This window comes from Corvus kubaryi, unplaced genomic scaffold (genome assembly GCF_017639235.1).
Source record: "Corvus kubaryi isolate FWS band 111438036 unplaced genomic scaffold, C.kubaryi_AGA036_p1.0 74, whole genome shotgun sequence".
NCBI classification, from domain to species: Eukaryota; Metazoa; Chordata; class Aves; order Passeriformes; family Corvidae; genus Corvus; species Corvus kubaryi.
In genome coordinates this window covers 9,969,627-9,987,607 of record NW_024582061.1, presented here as the reverse complement: position 1 = coordinate 9,987,607, position 17,981 = coordinate 9,969,627, and the positions used below count along the sequence as shown (strand labels likewise).

Genomic DNA, 17,981 nt, shown 5'->3' with positions numbered 1-17,981 from the left:
GAGCATATTTTTTTTCATTGAATGAGCTTACCTGAAATGTTGGAAAGGAACAAACTAGGTTGATGAGCTATTTCAACTCCTACCCATGCAAGTTTTCTCAGAAAGTTTTCTTCTATTCCTCCTCTGCAGAAAACACTGCAGTGCTCCCAGACTGCATCAATGACAGCACAGTGGAGAGGAAGTTATCTGCACTTGCTCACCTGGACAAGCTTAGTTCTGCCCTACTTCAAGTACAAACTGCCTTTAGGATGTCAGACCTCACTATCTCTGATTTACATACATTTAGTCAGAAGGTGCACAGGTACGGACACCCCAGCCACTGACATTTGACAATAAGCAGCTCTATGGATTTTATTCACATTTATGGGATGCTGTAATGTTGGTAAGCACCAATATCATCACACAATGTATTTCAGGATGCCCACATACATGGCCCAAGCTCTGAGACTTTCAGTCCTCTCTTGAGATCCTCTGCCTCTTCCAAACAGAGAGTTAAAATGAATGAGCAGGCATGCCCCGCCTCACACACACCGTGCACACACACATGCAGGGCTCTGCACTTCAAACTGTCAAAGTTTCCAAAAATTCTCCTGTTTCTGCCAATTCCAGCATACCCAAAGCTGGGAGGGACATGGGGGAAATTTCTGAAAATCCAGTCCAACTTAGAAGAGGGGGCATTTCACAATCTTTTTTCTTTTTCTTTTTTTTTAAACGTTTTTTTGTGGCAGGCATCCATCTCTCTCTTGTCCATCAACCTTTCTTCTTCCACAACGTGCTACCTGACAGACTGGAGAGCATGAGCTTCATTCCAGCATCTTAACCCTGAGTTCTAATATCAGAGCAACTCATCTCAAGAGAGGAATGAGACTCTTTGCTACAAGTTAATCCCATCCTCCTTCTCCCCGCTCTCCCAGATGCCAAGGGCAAAGCAATCCAGGTTGCCTAGCCAACGCTACCCTGGTCAGAGCTCAGCTTCACTGTGATCCCATTTCTTCCCTGTAATCAGCCACATTTTCCACCTAAGCCTTGGAATAAAGAGCTGCTCATGCTCAGCATGGTCTCTGCCTCCCCTTTGTGTCAGGGGAGGCAGAAGGGCTGGTTTTGGGAACAGGCCCTCAGACCGCCTTTTCCCCAGCTTTGCTCCAGCAAGTTCCCAGTACCAGTCAGCACCAGCTGGATCATTCTGTCCAATTTGTTCCCTCCAGGCTCAGATCAGCTCCTCAGCTTGAGACCCGAATCTCTTGATTCCTCTGCAAGGAGAAAGTGACACCAACCATTATTCTCACAGTTTTATTTGTAAAGGACATAGCATGAAAAGCTGTATTTCAATGTACTTCAAAACCTGAAAAACCCATGTCGGTTTGTGGTGTGTATGTTAAAGTGCTCGATAGAACAATACTTTTACTAATGTCATCTTGAAAATAATCCAGTTCTTATTCCGTTAGTAATAATGTAAGGACAAAATATACTTAATGGAGACATTTAGGGATCATTTTAAGCTATACAGGGCACATTTGTACATTTCAAGTGTAACACACAATATTTCCCCTCATGATGAGCACCTTCATTTGATTGAAAGGAGGAATTTTCTCAAATACGCTGCTGCGGAACTACCCTAAAAACACATTTTTGAACAATGATAAGCTCATTACACAAACCAACTTGGAATAAACATGAGTAGGTTTTTCACTAAACAGTACAATTTCATTTATTTCAGAGAATTATAAATACACATTTTGTACATAGTGAGGCATCTGATTCTCTGACTCCCTCAAGTTACCACGCTGGCTGTTAGTAGAACAGGACTATGCAAACTCAGACATCTGCAGATGGGCATTGGATAGGATTTTTTTGTTCTTTTAAAAAGCAGATACCAGAGAGCTTTGGTCTTTTCCAATATTCCCTTTCTCAACCAAAGAAGGTGCTTTAACACTGAAGTAAAAACTGTGTTAGCTTAGAAGAATCCTGATGGGTTTCTCACCATTCTAGTGGGCAGAATGATTTCTGAAAACCTTACAGAAAAAACCTCTCAGTTTCCAATAAACAAAAGTAGTCCACTAAAAAAAATCATACATGGCAGAATAAAAATTCACTATGAAGAACTGTTCTCCCAAGGCTGTCAAATAACTACTCCTCTAGGAAACTGAGGCACTCAGCTGTGCCCCTTTCAACATATCTTGGAGTAGTTTATTGCCTACAAGGAAAGATGAAACATACATAATTTTTACTGTATTATTATTAATATGATGTGAAACCTGACAAAACCAAACAAGTCAACACTTGCTGAAAAAGCTGACGTGAAGTTGTGTTAAGTGCTAAAGGTTTCTTAATGTAGTCTGAAATGGGGAAAGGCCCTGATTTGAATTTTAAAAATTCTCAGGTTTTGACTTCTATTAACTTAAGAAAGACTTAATGTAGTTATTGCCTTTTTTCTCTGTGTGTGGTTTATTCTTTTAAATGAATAACCTTTAGAGGTGCCTACATTTCTACTTTATCCTGCTTGCACTTAACCCTTGTCATGTCAGATGAATGCTAGGACTGCTCCAGTCATACGTAGCCTTTGGAGAAGTCTGCAGCAGTGTACTTTGGGAAGCATCCAGCCAGCAAATGCAGATGATGCTGTGAAGAAATCCAAGGACTAAAGAGGTGGTTATTTCAGTAAAATGAAAGTCACTTAGACTCTGGGTTGGGCGTGAAAAAATCCTGTATAGCAGTCATTAGACATGAAAGGCCTGAGTTGTAATAGAAATCAAAACATCCTAAGCAGTCATTACCAAATAATGCTGCCACATGGTTTCTGGTGCTAAATGTATAATTCATTGATAGAATTAAGTACAGGGACACATTTTCAGTTGCTGCTGAAGGGCTGTCATGCATTGTCTGCTGACTTTAAGCAGACATGCCTGGCTACACAGAAAATCCTAACACCCCAAATTTCACATTTCTGGAAACGTAAGAGAGATGTCACACATCCGTGGGCTCTGGCTACTAACTCAAGACACCATTCACAGCCTTTACATTAGTTACTCACACTCACAGCAGTGACATGGCAGTGCTGCCTACAGTATTTGGGATGAGTTTGGTCAGTTTAAGGAAGCACAAGCCCAGGAGGAAAGAATGGTTACTGAAAACTGGAACCCCCATTAAAGTCAAAGGCTCCTTGACAGTGTTATTTTACTGCTTTCTTAGAAACAAAAAGACTTCTATAACATAAAACTCTCCAATGAAACAAAGTTCCACGAGGAGTCTTCTTCTGGCTGGGAGTATGACGTGAAGCTTTGACACTGAAGTGAGGGATGTTCTAAGAACTGGGCAGCAGAAGGACCACAGGAAAACAGAGAAGCTTAACAAAAGGCAGGTGAGAAAGCAAACCCTAATTTTCACCCTCTTTCCTTTTCCTCATCTCCCATCCCTCTTTCCACCACATGCACACTATGCCAAGACCTGCCACTGTCCACCATTGCCAAGCCCCTCCTAATGCCACTTGAGAGCACAGTGCAAGGCAACACACAGTACCAGGGGGCCTTTCCCAAGCCTCAGCTGACAGTGAGACATCCAAAGAATCCACTGACCAAATGCCCAAGATCACAGGGAATAAACAAGTGAAAACAAAAACCTACATTTAAACTAACTTCCAAAAATCAAAACCAGGTGAAGCTACCTGTGTCCTCAGATCCTTCCAACTCCCATCCACAAGAATGGAAAACACCCTCTGTGTCTGCTGCATGGTATTCACGAGGTGATTCTGACATAACCTCTTGGTAAATTTGTATCATACAGTGGCTCCCAGTTCCTCACCGTATCTCTATATATGCAGTGTATTAGTAACACATGAACTGGAAAGAGTGTAAGAGAGAAGCCTCAAAACACCAATGTGAAATTAGTTTTTCTTCCTCCTTTTGCTTAATTCCTTTTCTTTTTGTAGCTGGATAACAAGGAAAAAAAAAAAAAAAAGTAATCCAAGATCCTGTACTCCCCCTAGGAACACTCATTCTTCAGGATAAAGGAAGACTCAAAACCTGTCAGCATTTCAAAGCCAGCTGATACAGTTCAGTAGCACAGCAACAGCAGTGTTTGTGGCTCTACAGCAATGATTCTTCTCAAGTACAGCAAGAATTTGGTATAAACCAAATTCCTCACCATGGAAAAAAAAATGGTCATCCACAACACAAACTGGCTGAGGGTGAGGGTGAATCATGAGAACATCTAGACAGGGAAGGGACAGACTGAGTTGAGTCCCCATCTCAGGCTGCAGCAGCAAAGCTTCCACAGGTGTCTCATACTCTCAGGCGCTAAGGCTGACAGCAGTCCTCTCCTCCAGTGTTTTAAGCATTCCAACACTTGTTTCCCCTTTTGGAGATCAACAGGAGTGACACAAAAGACCTTACAGAAAAAAAAAGACGACTCACGACTTCCCTGCGTGGGAAGGTGAGTCTTCAAACAAACAACAAACTAAGAGAGACCATGTACAGTAGGGTAACCAGCATATGCTTACAGCGTTTCCAAGAGTGACACGATCACAATGGCTACATAACGATATTTGCTGTATTAATTTGCAATACCTGAAAAAAGCCCTGCTGAGTTTGCACTGTATTTACACATTGATTGGCTTCTTCCTCACAAGCAAGTAGCGGCATCCCTTCCCACCTTGGTCCTTCCCTCCCTCCCCCAAGACCCTCCCCTGCTTTAAGCTACTCATAGTCAGAACAAGAACATTCAGTCTAAGAAAAATTTCTTAGAGTAATATAATTTCTTAAAGAAGATAGCGTATTTACACACATCTAACACATGAAAATACTCTATTTTTTGTACTAAATTTCTGTTCCAAATAAACTACAATACTGCATCTTAGCATTCTGCAGCTTTAGAGGCCAGTCCCCATCTGGGCTTCCCAATCCTGCTTCCACCAGCAGCTTTGCCTTACAGTGGTGCACTACCGTGGCATTCAAGTCCTGACAGGTCTCCAATTGTGGTTTGCTTGTTTGGGAAAGGAGTAATGAAGTTCTCAGCAAAGCCATGCTAAACATCCACTCCTTTAATGAGTGATCCTTCTAGGATGATGTTGAAATCTTGCAATGTCTGTAGGACTCGGATAAGGGAGTTGACAGTCATGCGGTCCCGGAGGAGAGCGTTCTCCTCGTACATCCTCGTGATGGGCGGGCACTCTGCCAGCAGCGGGATCCACTGAGGCAGCAAGTGGTCCCTGAAAAGGGCAGGACAGGTATTGTTTTAGCACCAAGTACAACGGATCTCACACTGGAATTCTTCTCCAAGAACACGACCCTAAACATGCAGCCCCTTTTAGCGTGTTGTTTGCACGTACAAGTTTCCCGTGTAATCGCAACCCTTGATTTGGTTAGTAAAATACTACCTACTGTAGAAATGAGAATTGAAAGATACTAGCAGAATTGGACATTTGTAAAAATTCAGCAACATTTTCAGATCAGGAATAGGGAAAATAAAACTTGAGGAAAATCTGACAGACTGTTTTCCAACTGGTTTTCCAAGTATCCAGACAGACAAGACAAAAATGGTACTTATTTCTAGACATACCAATTTCTACCCTCCAAAATACAACTAAGCTCCACCCTCCTGCCCCTCCCCAAGTGCAAGAAAGAAAACGCCCTATTAGGAAAGAAAAGTTCATCTAGAACAGTTCTGTCAAAATTATAACAGACATCCCATTTTCACAGGCAACTGAATGAGAATTTAGAAATTCACCAGCTCCTGAAAAGGAACTCTACATTCCTGAAGTCAGTACTTCATCAAAAATAGCATTTCAAGACAGATTTCATACACATGACTGTCAAGCTAACAGTTACAAAAAAGCTCAAAACATTTTTAGCAGTTTAGACACTAGCCATGTATTATTAGTGCTTCTTTGCTCCAACTCTTGACGTAGTACTAAAGCAGCCTAAGATAGGCATTGGATAAAAGATAGGTGTAAGATGTCCTAAAATGGAAAACTAAAGGTAATAACAACTGTGGGAAAATATTCTTCTAGTCTAATGCCAGAGGACACATAATGAAGAGCAGTTCGGTACCTTGTCCCCAGGCAAACCAGGATTTGGAATTTGCCATCCTTTCCAATGTTCCTTGGAGCTGTATTGATGGCATTCACATAATGACAGAAGGTTTTGCACGAAGATCTCTGAAGCAAAAAGGCCTCCTCGTTGTCTCCAATCTGATCACTGGTTTCAAAATAAGCAACAGCTTTCTCTGTGGTAGGGAGAACATCAGAACCCAGTGAGCAGAAGCACTTCATTGTGACACAGAATCACACAAGGGAATCCTTAAAACACCTGTTCAGAGCTATTCCACAGCTTATCTATGGATTCCTGATTCTGAAGGCCATAGGTAGGTGACCACTTCCACCTTTAACATGGCATAGCATTGGTCAGTCTGGCTGATGTCTAACACAGGTAACACCAAGGAGCTGCACCAGAGCACCTCTCAATGGTTGCACTCTAAGTGATACCATCAGCCTTGGTTTCTCACTTTTTCTGAGTAAGCATTTATCCTCAGGCTAAGCATCTCAGCCTGCAAGCCTGTTCTAAGGGAGAAAGAACATCTTAAATTACCCCTACATAGGCCTGCAGGTAAGGATCACCAGAAGACCAGTGCAGTGATTAGGAGAGTTCTCATAAACAACTAAAAATCCAAACCTTTCACTTCCTGCCCTTTCCCAGCTCTCCCTCTAACACTGATCGCTCTTCTACTCCAGCCCATCTTCTTTCTCTCAGGAAAGCAGCTGTTTGAACTACAAACTCTTAAATTTCTACACAGACTCACACTCTTCTCTTACACAGAGTTTAGTAATTCTTGTCTTCCATTGGGTTTCTCATTGACTTTAAGCAACCTGGAGCAGGTGCTTGGCAGGAGAAATGGCACCCTAGCTGATGAGAATCCAAGGTCTGTGTGTGAGGAGTCATTTTGCCCTAAGCTTTCTCCTCCAGATCACATACCAGCTTACCTATGAAATCCCAGATGAAGACATTCTTATGAAAAATGCGAGCTGATTTGAATCCATGGTGGAAGACCTGCTCCAGTGCTGCAACTAGACCGTTTTCTCCACACAGCAGAATGGTAAGGCTCCCTCTCTGTGGGTAAGGGAGAGTAGGTAAGTACAACTTGCCTTGTTTGGATGGCAGAAACTTCAGATCTAAAGGTAGTACATCTACTGGTACTTCAGTGTCATTTCTGTTTATAAAAATATACAGGCAAGTAATGAAAAGTAGGAATTACCTCTTTCTCTGGCTTGTGAAAGTGTTTCACAATATTGTTCACGGCTTCCCCAATTCCCTCTTGGATCTGCCCCGCATTAGGCTCTGTGAAATGATGGAGAGCAGACAAGCTGAAGTGGTTGGTTTTAAATGCTGTATTACTCCTGGAGGCTCATCTTTCCTTGCTTGACATTTCAGCAGTCATGTCCTCTAATTTTACAGGAGCTGGACAGATGTATGAACAGGATCTACACTGTCCCATCTCCGTGCTTTAGCAGAGAATGCCTCCTGTGACCCTCACAGTCCCGTGTCCTGTTGCAGCCAAGTGCAGTTACTCATAAAAGCTAATTTTAGGGATGTGAGGTTGATGTGCACAAGGGTCCCTCCAGAGACAAGCTCTGCCATAAGGCAGTTCACAGCAGCCACATCAAGTTCTGAGCTGCCCTGAGAAAGGCCTGTCTTCCCACAGACTGCAAAGTAAGCTGGGAGGCTGAGCAGCATCAGCTACTGCAAATTCTGCTGCCTCCTCCTCCCTCATCTCATATCTCCATGCTCCAAAGAAAGAGATTATTATCTCTCAACAGTCAAAAGGGGACATTGAAAGAGGCAACGTGTACGTCACAGAGCAAACACCAACCAGGGAAGGCAGGAAAAGCTCATCAGCTTGCAGCTGCTGCTCTGCACCAAGCCTTGCTTCAGGATGAACCCTCCTGTTCACAGCAGCTTTTTTTTCTCTCCCAGCAGTTGGCAGCTGCCCCCTTCTCTATGACCCTGGGGAGGAAGGCAAGGACTTACTGGTGTTCTTCCCTGTGAGGGAAGTGATGCTCAGCCGCCGAGTCACCGTAGGAGATTTCTGCTGGGGCGGGGTGCGGCACTGCTTTCCCAGCTCCTCGTCAGACGTGGAGGACACCAGCTCTCCAATGAGTATTCGCTCCAAACTGCCATCGTCAACGCCTTTTCCCAGCCACCGCCCACAGGGGAACCTGCAGCGCACCCAGGACAAGCACAGCTCAGCCACACACACAGTGCAGCCTGATCTCAAAGCTGGGGGACAGCTGCCACCCAATAAACACTGCCCACAGGCAGGGAATACTTAGCTCCGAGAAAATTCTCACAAAGCAGAACTCTTTGGTGCAGGAGGAGCCCCTGCACCACAACTGATCGTCCTTAGAAACAGGGAAATAGGCAAAGTTTGGGTCACACACATATTTCATAGTCCACACATTGTTTTCTATCAAGTTGTTTTTCACTTGCAACCACAACTGATATTCACCCTTTAAGCACGTTGTGATGATGAACAACCAAATCCCCACAGAGTTCCCCCCAGCTGAGGCTGCGACATCTCCTCATATTCAAACCTCACCTCACATTTTACTGCTGTGCTTTTGGATCCCATACACAGCCCTAATAAAATCCATGCACATGTTCATATCCCCAGTCACTGTATCCCACGTAATCCCACTTTCCCCCTATACACTGTGGCCAACTCTGAGATCTGGAGCTCACCTCTCTGAATTACAGTCTTCCAAGTTCACATTTTTAAAAAAATTAAGTCTGCTAAGCCACGTTTTCTAAAACCAATGATGAATTAGGAGATCATTTTGACAGAGACCTATGTACTCAATAGAAGATTAAGATATCATCAAAACCTTTTATTTTCTTAATATTTCCCCTAGACCACCCTTTCAGCTCTTGGGGTTTAAAGAGTTAATTTGTGCACAATTTTACCACACTACTTTAAATCAAGAGATTTAATTATTAGACACAAACATATGAATCACTTCAAAAGTATCCATACTGTCTGTTCTGTCTCAGACAGATGCAAAGAAAATCCTGCACTCAAATCTCATTTAATATTTATCAGATTATGTGACTTCCACCAAGGCTTCTGAAACGAGAGAAGCGGGGATGGGGGAGACCAACCCAACCCTACCAGGGACCCCAATCAGCCCCAATCAGAGTGAAGGAGAAGGTGAATGCTTTCTTGCTTTCTCTAAATTGAACAAGAATTTCAGACAAGGAGAATTAAAACTTGTTGCTTACTTGTACGTGTGTCCTGTTATTTCATTCCTGACCATGACACAATCAACCAGCCACTTGGCCAGTAGCCCTGAGTTGTCATGGCCAATCTGAACGGTCGTCAGCTTCCCCAAGTTCTGGCACTGAAATGAGTAACAGTTTTTGCTTCATTTAAAAAAGAACAGACAACACACACCCCCACCACACACACACATATGGTCTCAAATACAGGCTTTTATTCAGTTTTCTTTTATTTATAGAGTAAGTATTTTCGACCAAATATGCAGAGCATTTTGAAAAGCAGCATAATTAAGACAGGAGAAAAGAAATAAAACTATTAAAAGCTTGTGAAGAGATTACGTTCTTTGTTGGGTGCACTCTGAATCCTTCTGAGAAGTATTAATTACACATTTCTGAGCTAAGGTGATAAAAATGCATACTTTTGCAAAAGAAATAGATCTTCAATACAAACAGCTTTTCAAAAATGCATTTGGAGCATACTGACCTTCAGCTGACTCACTCTACACTATGCAGCAGACCCTACATCCTTTCTTATTTTCAAAGATTGATTTGCTTTGATTGTTGGGCCAAACAAAAATCTCTAACATGAGACACAGCATCACGAAGACACAGAAGAAGGAAAACAAGGCACTGTGAATTCCAGTGCAATATGTAATTGTAGGTGGGGCTGGCAACAACATCTGTTAACGTCACCTAAACACTTCCCTTGAAAGACCTTGGTTTTCACTGCTTCTGAGGCTGCCAAACAAGCAGCTTGGGCTGACATTTTCAGTAGTGGGTGGCTACCCAAGTCGATATTTTAGGAAAGTTTCAGCCAAAGGAATAATCCAGAACAGCATCAATATGGTCCTTAGAAATATCTAAATATGTCATTTTGCCTGTTAGAAGCCTGCAGATCTTTTCTACAAAATAGTAATATCTGAATGAGACGTGGGCATTTATCTCAGAAATATCCTCTCTATGTCAAAATTGACCTATATTTGGCAAGAGGCTTTTTTTTGCTATTGTTGTTGAAGATCAGTCTGCATATGCTCAGTGGATACAACCCTAATTTCAGTAGCAGATTTTCCTACAAAATCACTCTTTAATGGATATGGTACAGCCCGGAGCTAGAGGAGCTTGATGGGGCTTTTCCCTGCAATTCCCGCTACCAGCTGCTTTGGCATGGCACTGAGCCAACCTGTAATTGATGGGTGGGAAAGCAGAGGGGAAAGCAAAGAGAAAACCCCAGCAAGCCTGGAGGAGAGAGCCCGGTGGGGATGGCAGCTCCCAGTGTGCCAGGGACAGCACCTGAGGCTGGGAAGTTGAAGAGCAATGGCAGACAAGGGGCTGAGAAGAAATCTGGGACTGTTCAGAGGTCAAAAGGGACTTGGGTGGTACTAGATAAACAGAGCGAAAGAAGGGAAAAGAAACTTGGAAGGGAGATGAGGAGTTGGAAATGAGCACTGAAATGGAAAATTAGGCAAGAAGGTGTGGAAGGGAATGAGACACGGAAATAGATCTGCAAGATGAGGAATCCTGGGCTGGACAGGGACAGCAGTGATGCCTGTGGTTAAAAGTGGTGTGTGCTCACAGGAAACCTTCATCTCACACAGGAGGGGCAGGCTGTTTTCCTGTACATATTTGAACCTACAGTGACGTTGAAAATCAGGACAGAATCTGAAATGCTGTGCTCTTAATAACCCCTTAACAAATTAATATTTATTTGGAAGCACGTTTCAAACTGAAAGGAAAATGTGAAGAGCACATACTCACCTCAAACGTCATTTCTAGGTGGTTTTTAGGAATCTGCATGACGCCACTATCTCCCAGTTCTCCTGACACACATATCCACGGGTTTGATGTGGTTATTGCATTGCTTAGTTTTTTGATAGGAATTATCACTGACCTGTAAGGGATCACTGAGAACAGGCAGAGGGGGAAGCACATTAGTCTTGATCTATTTATTTTTTTTTCCCCTTTACAGTAAACGCAATTTCTGGCAAACCACGCCTTTCCCTTGAAGGCAAGCTCTCGTTCCACGTCTCAGAAGCCAGGCAGGAGCCCGCTCCCGCTGTGGGCGGGGGTGAAGGGCAGCGGTGCCGCACGGTGGAGCTGCAGCCCCGCGGCACAGCCGGCACCGCTCCGCAGCCCCGCCGAACGGGACGCACCCGCCTGCGGGAGGATGGGGCACACGGCAGGCCACGGGGAAAGGAGTGGCACGATCACTGAGCACTCTGGTTTGGAAGGCATCTTTAGAGGACGTCTAGTCCAACCCCCTGCAGCGAGCAGGGACATCTTCGACCAGGCCAGACTGCTCACAGCCCCGTCCAACCTGACCTTGAACACTCCCAGGGATGGGGAGTCCACAACTTCTCTGGGCAACCTGTGCCAGGGTCTCACTACGCAAAATGCAAAAAAACTTCTTCCTTGTATCTAACCTAAACTGACCCTCTTTTAGTTTAAAACCATCACCTCTTGTCCTACTGCAACAGGTAAATGATAAAATGTTTGTTCCCATCTTTCGTATCGGCCCCCTTCAAGTACTGAAAGGCTGCAATAGGAAATGGCTGGCAGGCTGGTGACACCACAGCCGAAGTCTCAAGTATGGTGTGTCTCTGTGGACATCCCCCTGTTTATTCTTCTTCCTATTCCTGTTCTTATTCTCTTATGCTTCTGCTTTTAAATCTGTACCACCCGTACATGCTTAAGACAAGGACTGCCACCCACCCCAATTTGGATTTGACTCTGACACTGCACCTCTAGCACTGCAAGACTCTCTCTCCCCTTATGTTTCACAAGCTGCCTTTTTGACTGGGGAAGCTAAGCCAGCTTCTTTTAGTTTTGTGTGCCATCCAATCATACTGCACCCAAAACAATACCCTCAAATTCCAAGCACTCAAAACAATACCCTCAAATTCCAAGCACTTGTCCTACAGGAGGAAGCTGTCAAGCTGGATGCCCCACAGAAATAGGTAATCAAGGATGAATGCACTGCACTTGTTCTGAGGGGATTTATTACTTTAAAAGGAGAAAAAGTAGAATGAGTGCCTGTTTTGACAGCCATGTAAAACTTGCTTCACTTCACTCTGAACAGGCAGGGAATTTAAAAATAAGGGCTGCCCAGGTGAATCCAAATAATTAGGTCATCTCTTGGGATCCTGCTTTTTTGCATTGCCCAGTACTGGAGAGACAAAGATGCATTCTCAGGTATCAATCAAATCTCTGCTCTCCTCCTTACAAGAGAGGGTGACAAAGGGAATCTTTCTGGCATTTAAGAAGAGACAAAAATACATTTAAAATACACCGAGGAGCACAAAGTATTTAATCCCCCAATCTTCCATCTCCTCAGTCTGAAGAGAGCAGGCTGTTTGGATGCACACTTAATGAAGGCCAGAAAGAAGCATTAGGAGATAGAGGACTTGTCTGGGAGGGAAGATGAAAGAAACTGTACAGAGAGAAGCACTCTCTGCTGATTACCTTCCTTTGTGCAATGCTCTTATCCAGAGCACTCCCACACAACCTTGGCTCTCCAGCTGGTTTCCCAGAGCAAGACCCAGCACCCCTGAGCCTGCAGCAACAACCAAGGCTTCCAGATAAGGGCTCAGCTACTCAGGCACCAGCAACATCATCTCTTACAAATCATGACAGCAACTAATTTTTAATCAGAGGGAAAAAAATTGATTCTCCAACTCACTGATTGTAGTGAAGACGCTTGTGAAGCAGAAGTAATCCACAGCATTGAGTGAGAGCAGGTGATACAGAAACTGTTCCCGTTCTTCTTCACAGCGCAGGAAAGCGTAACGCTTGTAAAGTTTCCTGGGAGAAACAAGTAAATGGCATTTTTGTTGTTGCTGTTGAAAAAGCACCATGTATCTTTAAAAGGTGCTTGAATCTCAAAACACCAAATGAAGAGGGGCTCTTAATGGGAGGTATGATTCCCCAGTAACAGAAGCTGCTAGGAACCCACCGAGGGCATGTAAATGTGCTGCCCGTGTTTTACAGAGCACTCTTTGCTCCACGCTCCCACAGCAAGGCTACTGAGCTCATCTCAGTTTGGGGTTTGCTGCAAAGCACAGATAAAAAACTAACACTACTCACAGCAGCAGATCTGAACTAACATACAGCAACCTCCTTTCTTCCCCATAACCTCCCACTGTGGAATGGTCTCGTGTAATAATCTCATCTTAGTTCTGCTCCCTACTGTGACAGAGAAAACTCAGCAGAAGGCACCAAGCAGCAGTTGGAGTCCTCCCACCACTCTGTCACTTCAAGGATCATAGGGCTGCAGTGTGGCTTGGATCAGTGCAGGGATCTAACCAAGAACTGATGCCTCCTTCCTGAAATTTGTGATGCGTATTCCATGCAAATGAGTACAGTTTTGCCCTGCTGGGTGGGCACAATCAGCTCTCCCATTTACCTGCTGCCCTTCAATCCCTTCTAGCTGGAAACCATAGTACCCAAACGGGGTGCCTGGCTGCACCCCAAGTAGCAGCACCTTAAGACACCACTTCACAATGTGAAAGTGAAGATTTGAAGAAAAGAGCTGGCTCACTTTGCAAGTGCCTGGTTGGAAAGCAGCTGCTTCAGGTGCTGAGACAAAAGCTTCTTCTCCAGAGAAAGTCTTATCCAGGCACGGGCTCGCCCCACATCAGTCTTTATCTCACTCATGTTCTGAACATGCCTGAAATGTGTGGGGAAGAAAATAAATAGATGAATCATAAAAATTCTACACGCTTCAAATGGCAACATCCAGTGTGATGATGCAGCAGGTGAACTGGAAAATGTCTTCTGACATAATTTCTAGAGAGATCCCCAGCAGGGCCCTCCAGAACCCTGCACTGTGGAAATGAGATCCCTGGCAGCCCCAGGCTGGCATGAGGACATGTTGCAGCTTTTCCTGGGCATGGCAGGCCATAGGAGCTGCTCTGTGTTTGCCTGGCCAAGGTGAGGAGGGGTAAACCTGCTTACCCCTGCACTGTCAGGGGTAGATGTTCGCATGGACACTGCTAGTGCTTAAAGCAGCCACCTTGTGAGACCCAGTTACATCTCAGCTGCCACCTCAAGCTGCTGACTTGAGCGGGTGTGTCTGGGAGGGCAGAGAACAAACACATATCCTGAGAGTTTCTCCCAGTCACACTGGCTCTGAAGGCTCTAACAAACCCCTCACGGGCAGCAGCAATGGCACATCTGAGAAAAGGAAGACTGCTGAGGCAAAAACAGCAACAGGAAGCTGCAAGCAGAATCCCATTTTTAGGGATATAAGAGGCTTTCCTGTAAGTGGTAATTTGAACAGCCCTCCATATGTTTCATCTGCAGGAAAGCAGAACTGTTCCATAGGGGCTTTCTGCTACAGTTTTGCTTTTCCTTTTTAAACTTCCCACATTTCAGTTTGGAGAATGCCAGAAACTCTAGTTTTAGAGCACAGGGAGTTTTAGAAGAGGAGGAGAACTGCCATGGCAGGGTGAAGCTGCTTCCAAAAACTCCCCACTTCGTTAAATACACCAGAAAAATGAGTAACAGTTTCCAGTAAGGGAAAGAAAAGACTACAATTTCTTAATTTTCATGCACTCTGCATGTTAAATGCACAGGCAATTCAACCCTCCAAACCTCCATGGCAGGCTCGAAGTACCATCAGCAGAAGTCTGAACTAGTCCCAGCTGCGATTTACTGTCCGACTCCTGCAACTTCCTTGACAGCCCTCCACGCATTGCTGAGTGTTGGGGAATGTGGCAATATTTACTCCAAAGGAAGTGCTGTGACTGATGCTTTTTACATTGACTACTATAGTCTCACTGTCTTGTGCTTTCCCCCATCTGTTACACCCACGCGTGTGCTTTGTGTTATATTTAGTCCCTACATTATTTGAGAAAACTACCCTCTTGTTTACAGAGCCTCTAACGGAGCAGGTCCAGGACCTTTAGGTCAAATTTGCAAAGAACAACTTAGAGCTGTCCAGAAATATGAGTTTGCTCTGCACAAATGAGGAGCATACACAGCCCAGCAGCACTGCTCTGTGCCAGGCTGACCTGCAAGGCTGAAGCCTTGCTCCTGGCATGGGAAAGCCCTTCCTGGCTCAGAGCATGGCAGCCAGCACTAGACCTTCCAGCAGAGAGCTGGACACGTGACCCTGCAGTCCTTGAGAAACAGGATGCACGCTACACTCAACTACATCATGTTGAGACACTCTCCTCAGACATTTCAAGTCTTTTGAGATGGGAAGATCAAAGCACAGACTATCATCTCCCTCCCCTTCCCCCCCCCCCCCGCGCCCCGAGTGCTCAGCTTGAATTACATCTAGTATGAAACACTGAACAGAATATGTTATTTCACTGTGAGAAGATTCAAGTACAGATGGACTCAACCTCATTCCATGCATGCTCTGTGCCTCTTCATTACCTGTTTCTGGTTCAGACTAGATTAGCATTAATTGTGCATTTGGGAAAAATAAAGATCTGCAACCATGCAGCTTGCCAGAGATATTACAAAGATTCAGTAATCAGTCTTGGTGTCAGCAAAAGCAGAGTGTAACAGAATAGAGCATGCAGGAACCCAAATTTATTTCACTGTCAGTTGTGAGAGTCAGAACAGCTCTATTTTTATCAGTGACCTCAGTGTAAGCACCGTATGCTCACCACAGCACAGCAAATTCTTCTTGTCAGAGCACTGAACAGCCATTTCGATGCAACTCCCCTGGTTTGGACTTGCTTTTAATCCCATTAGTAATAAAGAAAAATCTATTTGCCCTGTCAAATGAAAGCCTGTGGGTAAGGCAAGACAAACCCTCTGCAAACAGCTGTGCTGACAGCAGAGGCTACAGCCACTCAGCATCGCCGTGCCCTGAGGATGCTGTGCACGCTCCCATCCCAGCACAGTCAGGGATGTGCCTATAGCTCATGCCAGGGAGGCAGCAGGTCTTTGCTCAGCCTTCTTTTTGAACACAGCAGGTTAAGCATCACTGCTGTGGGCCCAGTGCCCAGCTCACAGCCTCCACTGCAAGCTCCTGCAGGAGGGAGGCACAACATGGGCATGAGAGCAAGTGCTGATAGTAAGGAAGAGCTTGCCCAAAGGGTGAGGATCAGAAACTTGAATCCAGCTGGACCAAAGGTTTTGGGGAGGCCTTGATCTTGACTGGTTGGGTTGGATGCTCAGCAATGCCTGAAGGGTGAGGCCACGCTGGAAGCAGGCTGTAGCTGGAAGAGGGGTGGGAGAGATGATGCAGATCCTTGCCAGGGGACAGGCTGGAGGGCATACCCCCAGACTGGCTTGTGCCATTGAGATTCCATGCACAAAACCAAAATAAACACCCCGAGCATCTTCCTTACCACATCTGTGATGCCAGGCTTTTAGGGGGGCAGAGGACACACCACAGTACCTGTAGCACAGGCTCAGGGCACATTCAGAGCATGACTGTGACTCAGTCCTACTTTTAAGTTGTTTACATAACCTTGCATGAGCCATCAGAAACAAGCCCTGCTTAAGGCAATGCTTAATCCTCCAGCCATTAGTTCAGTCAGCACCACAAGCCCCACAATTTAACAATTACCCATCCTTCAACTTCAGCCCGGGTCTCTGTGTGCAAACAAATATTAGGCAGCATTCCTTCCAAGCAGGAGAAAGTGTGCCACGAGATTACAGATGACAGATTCAACTCACCATCTGCCCAGCATTTTCTATGACCAGACATGTTTGTGGACAATCATGAATACCCAAGATACTACAAAAGGTAATGTTCTGCTTCTGAACTTTTTCTCTGAAGAGTAGTAAGAAAGACTTTTGTGATCCAAACAAGAGACCTCAGATCCGTGCTGGGCTTTCATTACTCCAGTGGAAGGTCGTGGAAGACAGAACCCATGCACGCAGCAGTGAGCACACACAGCCTCCTCTGTCAGCACTCCCCTCCCAGCACTGGAGTTTCCGCTCCACATCCTCCTTCATCCTTCCCTCAGACTGACCCTCTGCATGCCTGTCAGTCTCCCAGGACTGAATTAAGGAGATAGCTGCCACATCCCATGAGAGGGATGCTAAAATGGCAGACACATGTTCAAAATGACCTCTTGGCACTGCACCCCTAATTACACTGTATGTATTCTCTCTCCCTCTGTTGCATGTTGTTTTAGCCTTACATGGCATGTCATGTTCTTTGAAATCAGAACAAAAGACTCAAACTACATAGCATCAAACTAAAAGGTTGCACACTGCAGGTGGGAAGTACAGTGATTTTTTTCCCCCCCGAAAAATCTGACTGATCTATCAACACAAATAGTAAAAACCACATCACTGTAATCAGGGTTTTGTGAACTAACGACAATTAATCTTATTTTTACCATAAGATTTTTTTTTTTGCCATATTTTTAGGTCTAAGAAGGATGTGGTATTACAAGAAACAGTACTCATGTTGTCTCACACATTAAATTGCCAGCAATTGCTCTCAGCCCTTTACAGATGAGCATTACTACATTACTCCTTCTCTCTTTGCATGGCATGTTTATCCCACTGCTATCCTTAGCCCTGGCAAGACAAGTGTCAAAACAGTGGCCTGACCTGGCAGTGGCTTGATCAAGGAGATGCCCTGAAGAACTTCCCCCTGCTGCTGCCACACCAACCTCCACCTCTTCTGACTCTCTAATCCTTCTGATTCCAAACAAACACTGCTTGAAAAGGTCTCCAGAGCCAGGCTGTGGTCTACTGCAGAGAACCTGCCCAACTTCACATCCCAACTTTAAACTTACCCGAATT

The 17,981-nt window shown here is 44.7% G+C and overlaps 1 protein-coding gene across 4 annotated transcripts in view; it reads right to left on the bottom strand.

The window, feature by feature from the left end:
- Positions 1-1,276: 1,276 nt before the first annotated feature.
- DENND5B (DENN domain containing 5B) overlaps positions 1,277-17,981 on the bottom strand; it is a 104,985-nt gene continuing 88,280 nt past the window's right edge. For all 4 annotated transcript variants that reach the window (XM_042050621.1, XM_042050623.1, XM_042050622.1 and 1 more), the window contains 9 exons: positions 13,798-13,926; positions 12,940-13,061; positions 11,019-11,164; positions 9,267-9,385; positions 8,019-8,206; positions 7,246-7,328; positions 6,974-7,100; positions 6,045-6,219; positions 1,277-5,203 (listed from right to left, as the gene is read on the bottom strand). In XM_042050621.1, coding sequence (XP_041906555.1) covers positions 5,020-5,203; positions 6,045-6,219; positions 6,974-7,100; positions 7,246-7,328; positions 8,019-8,206; positions 9,267-9,385; positions 11,019-11,164; positions 12,940-13,061; positions 13,798-13,926 — 1,273 coding nt within the window. In that variant the 3' untranslated portion in view covers positions 1,277-5,019. The remainder of the gene's footprint in view (positions 5,204-6,044; positions 6,220-6,973; positions 7,101-7,245; positions 7,329-8,018; positions 8,207-9,266; positions 9,386-11,018; positions 11,165-12,939; positions 13,062-13,797; positions 13,927-17,981) is intronic.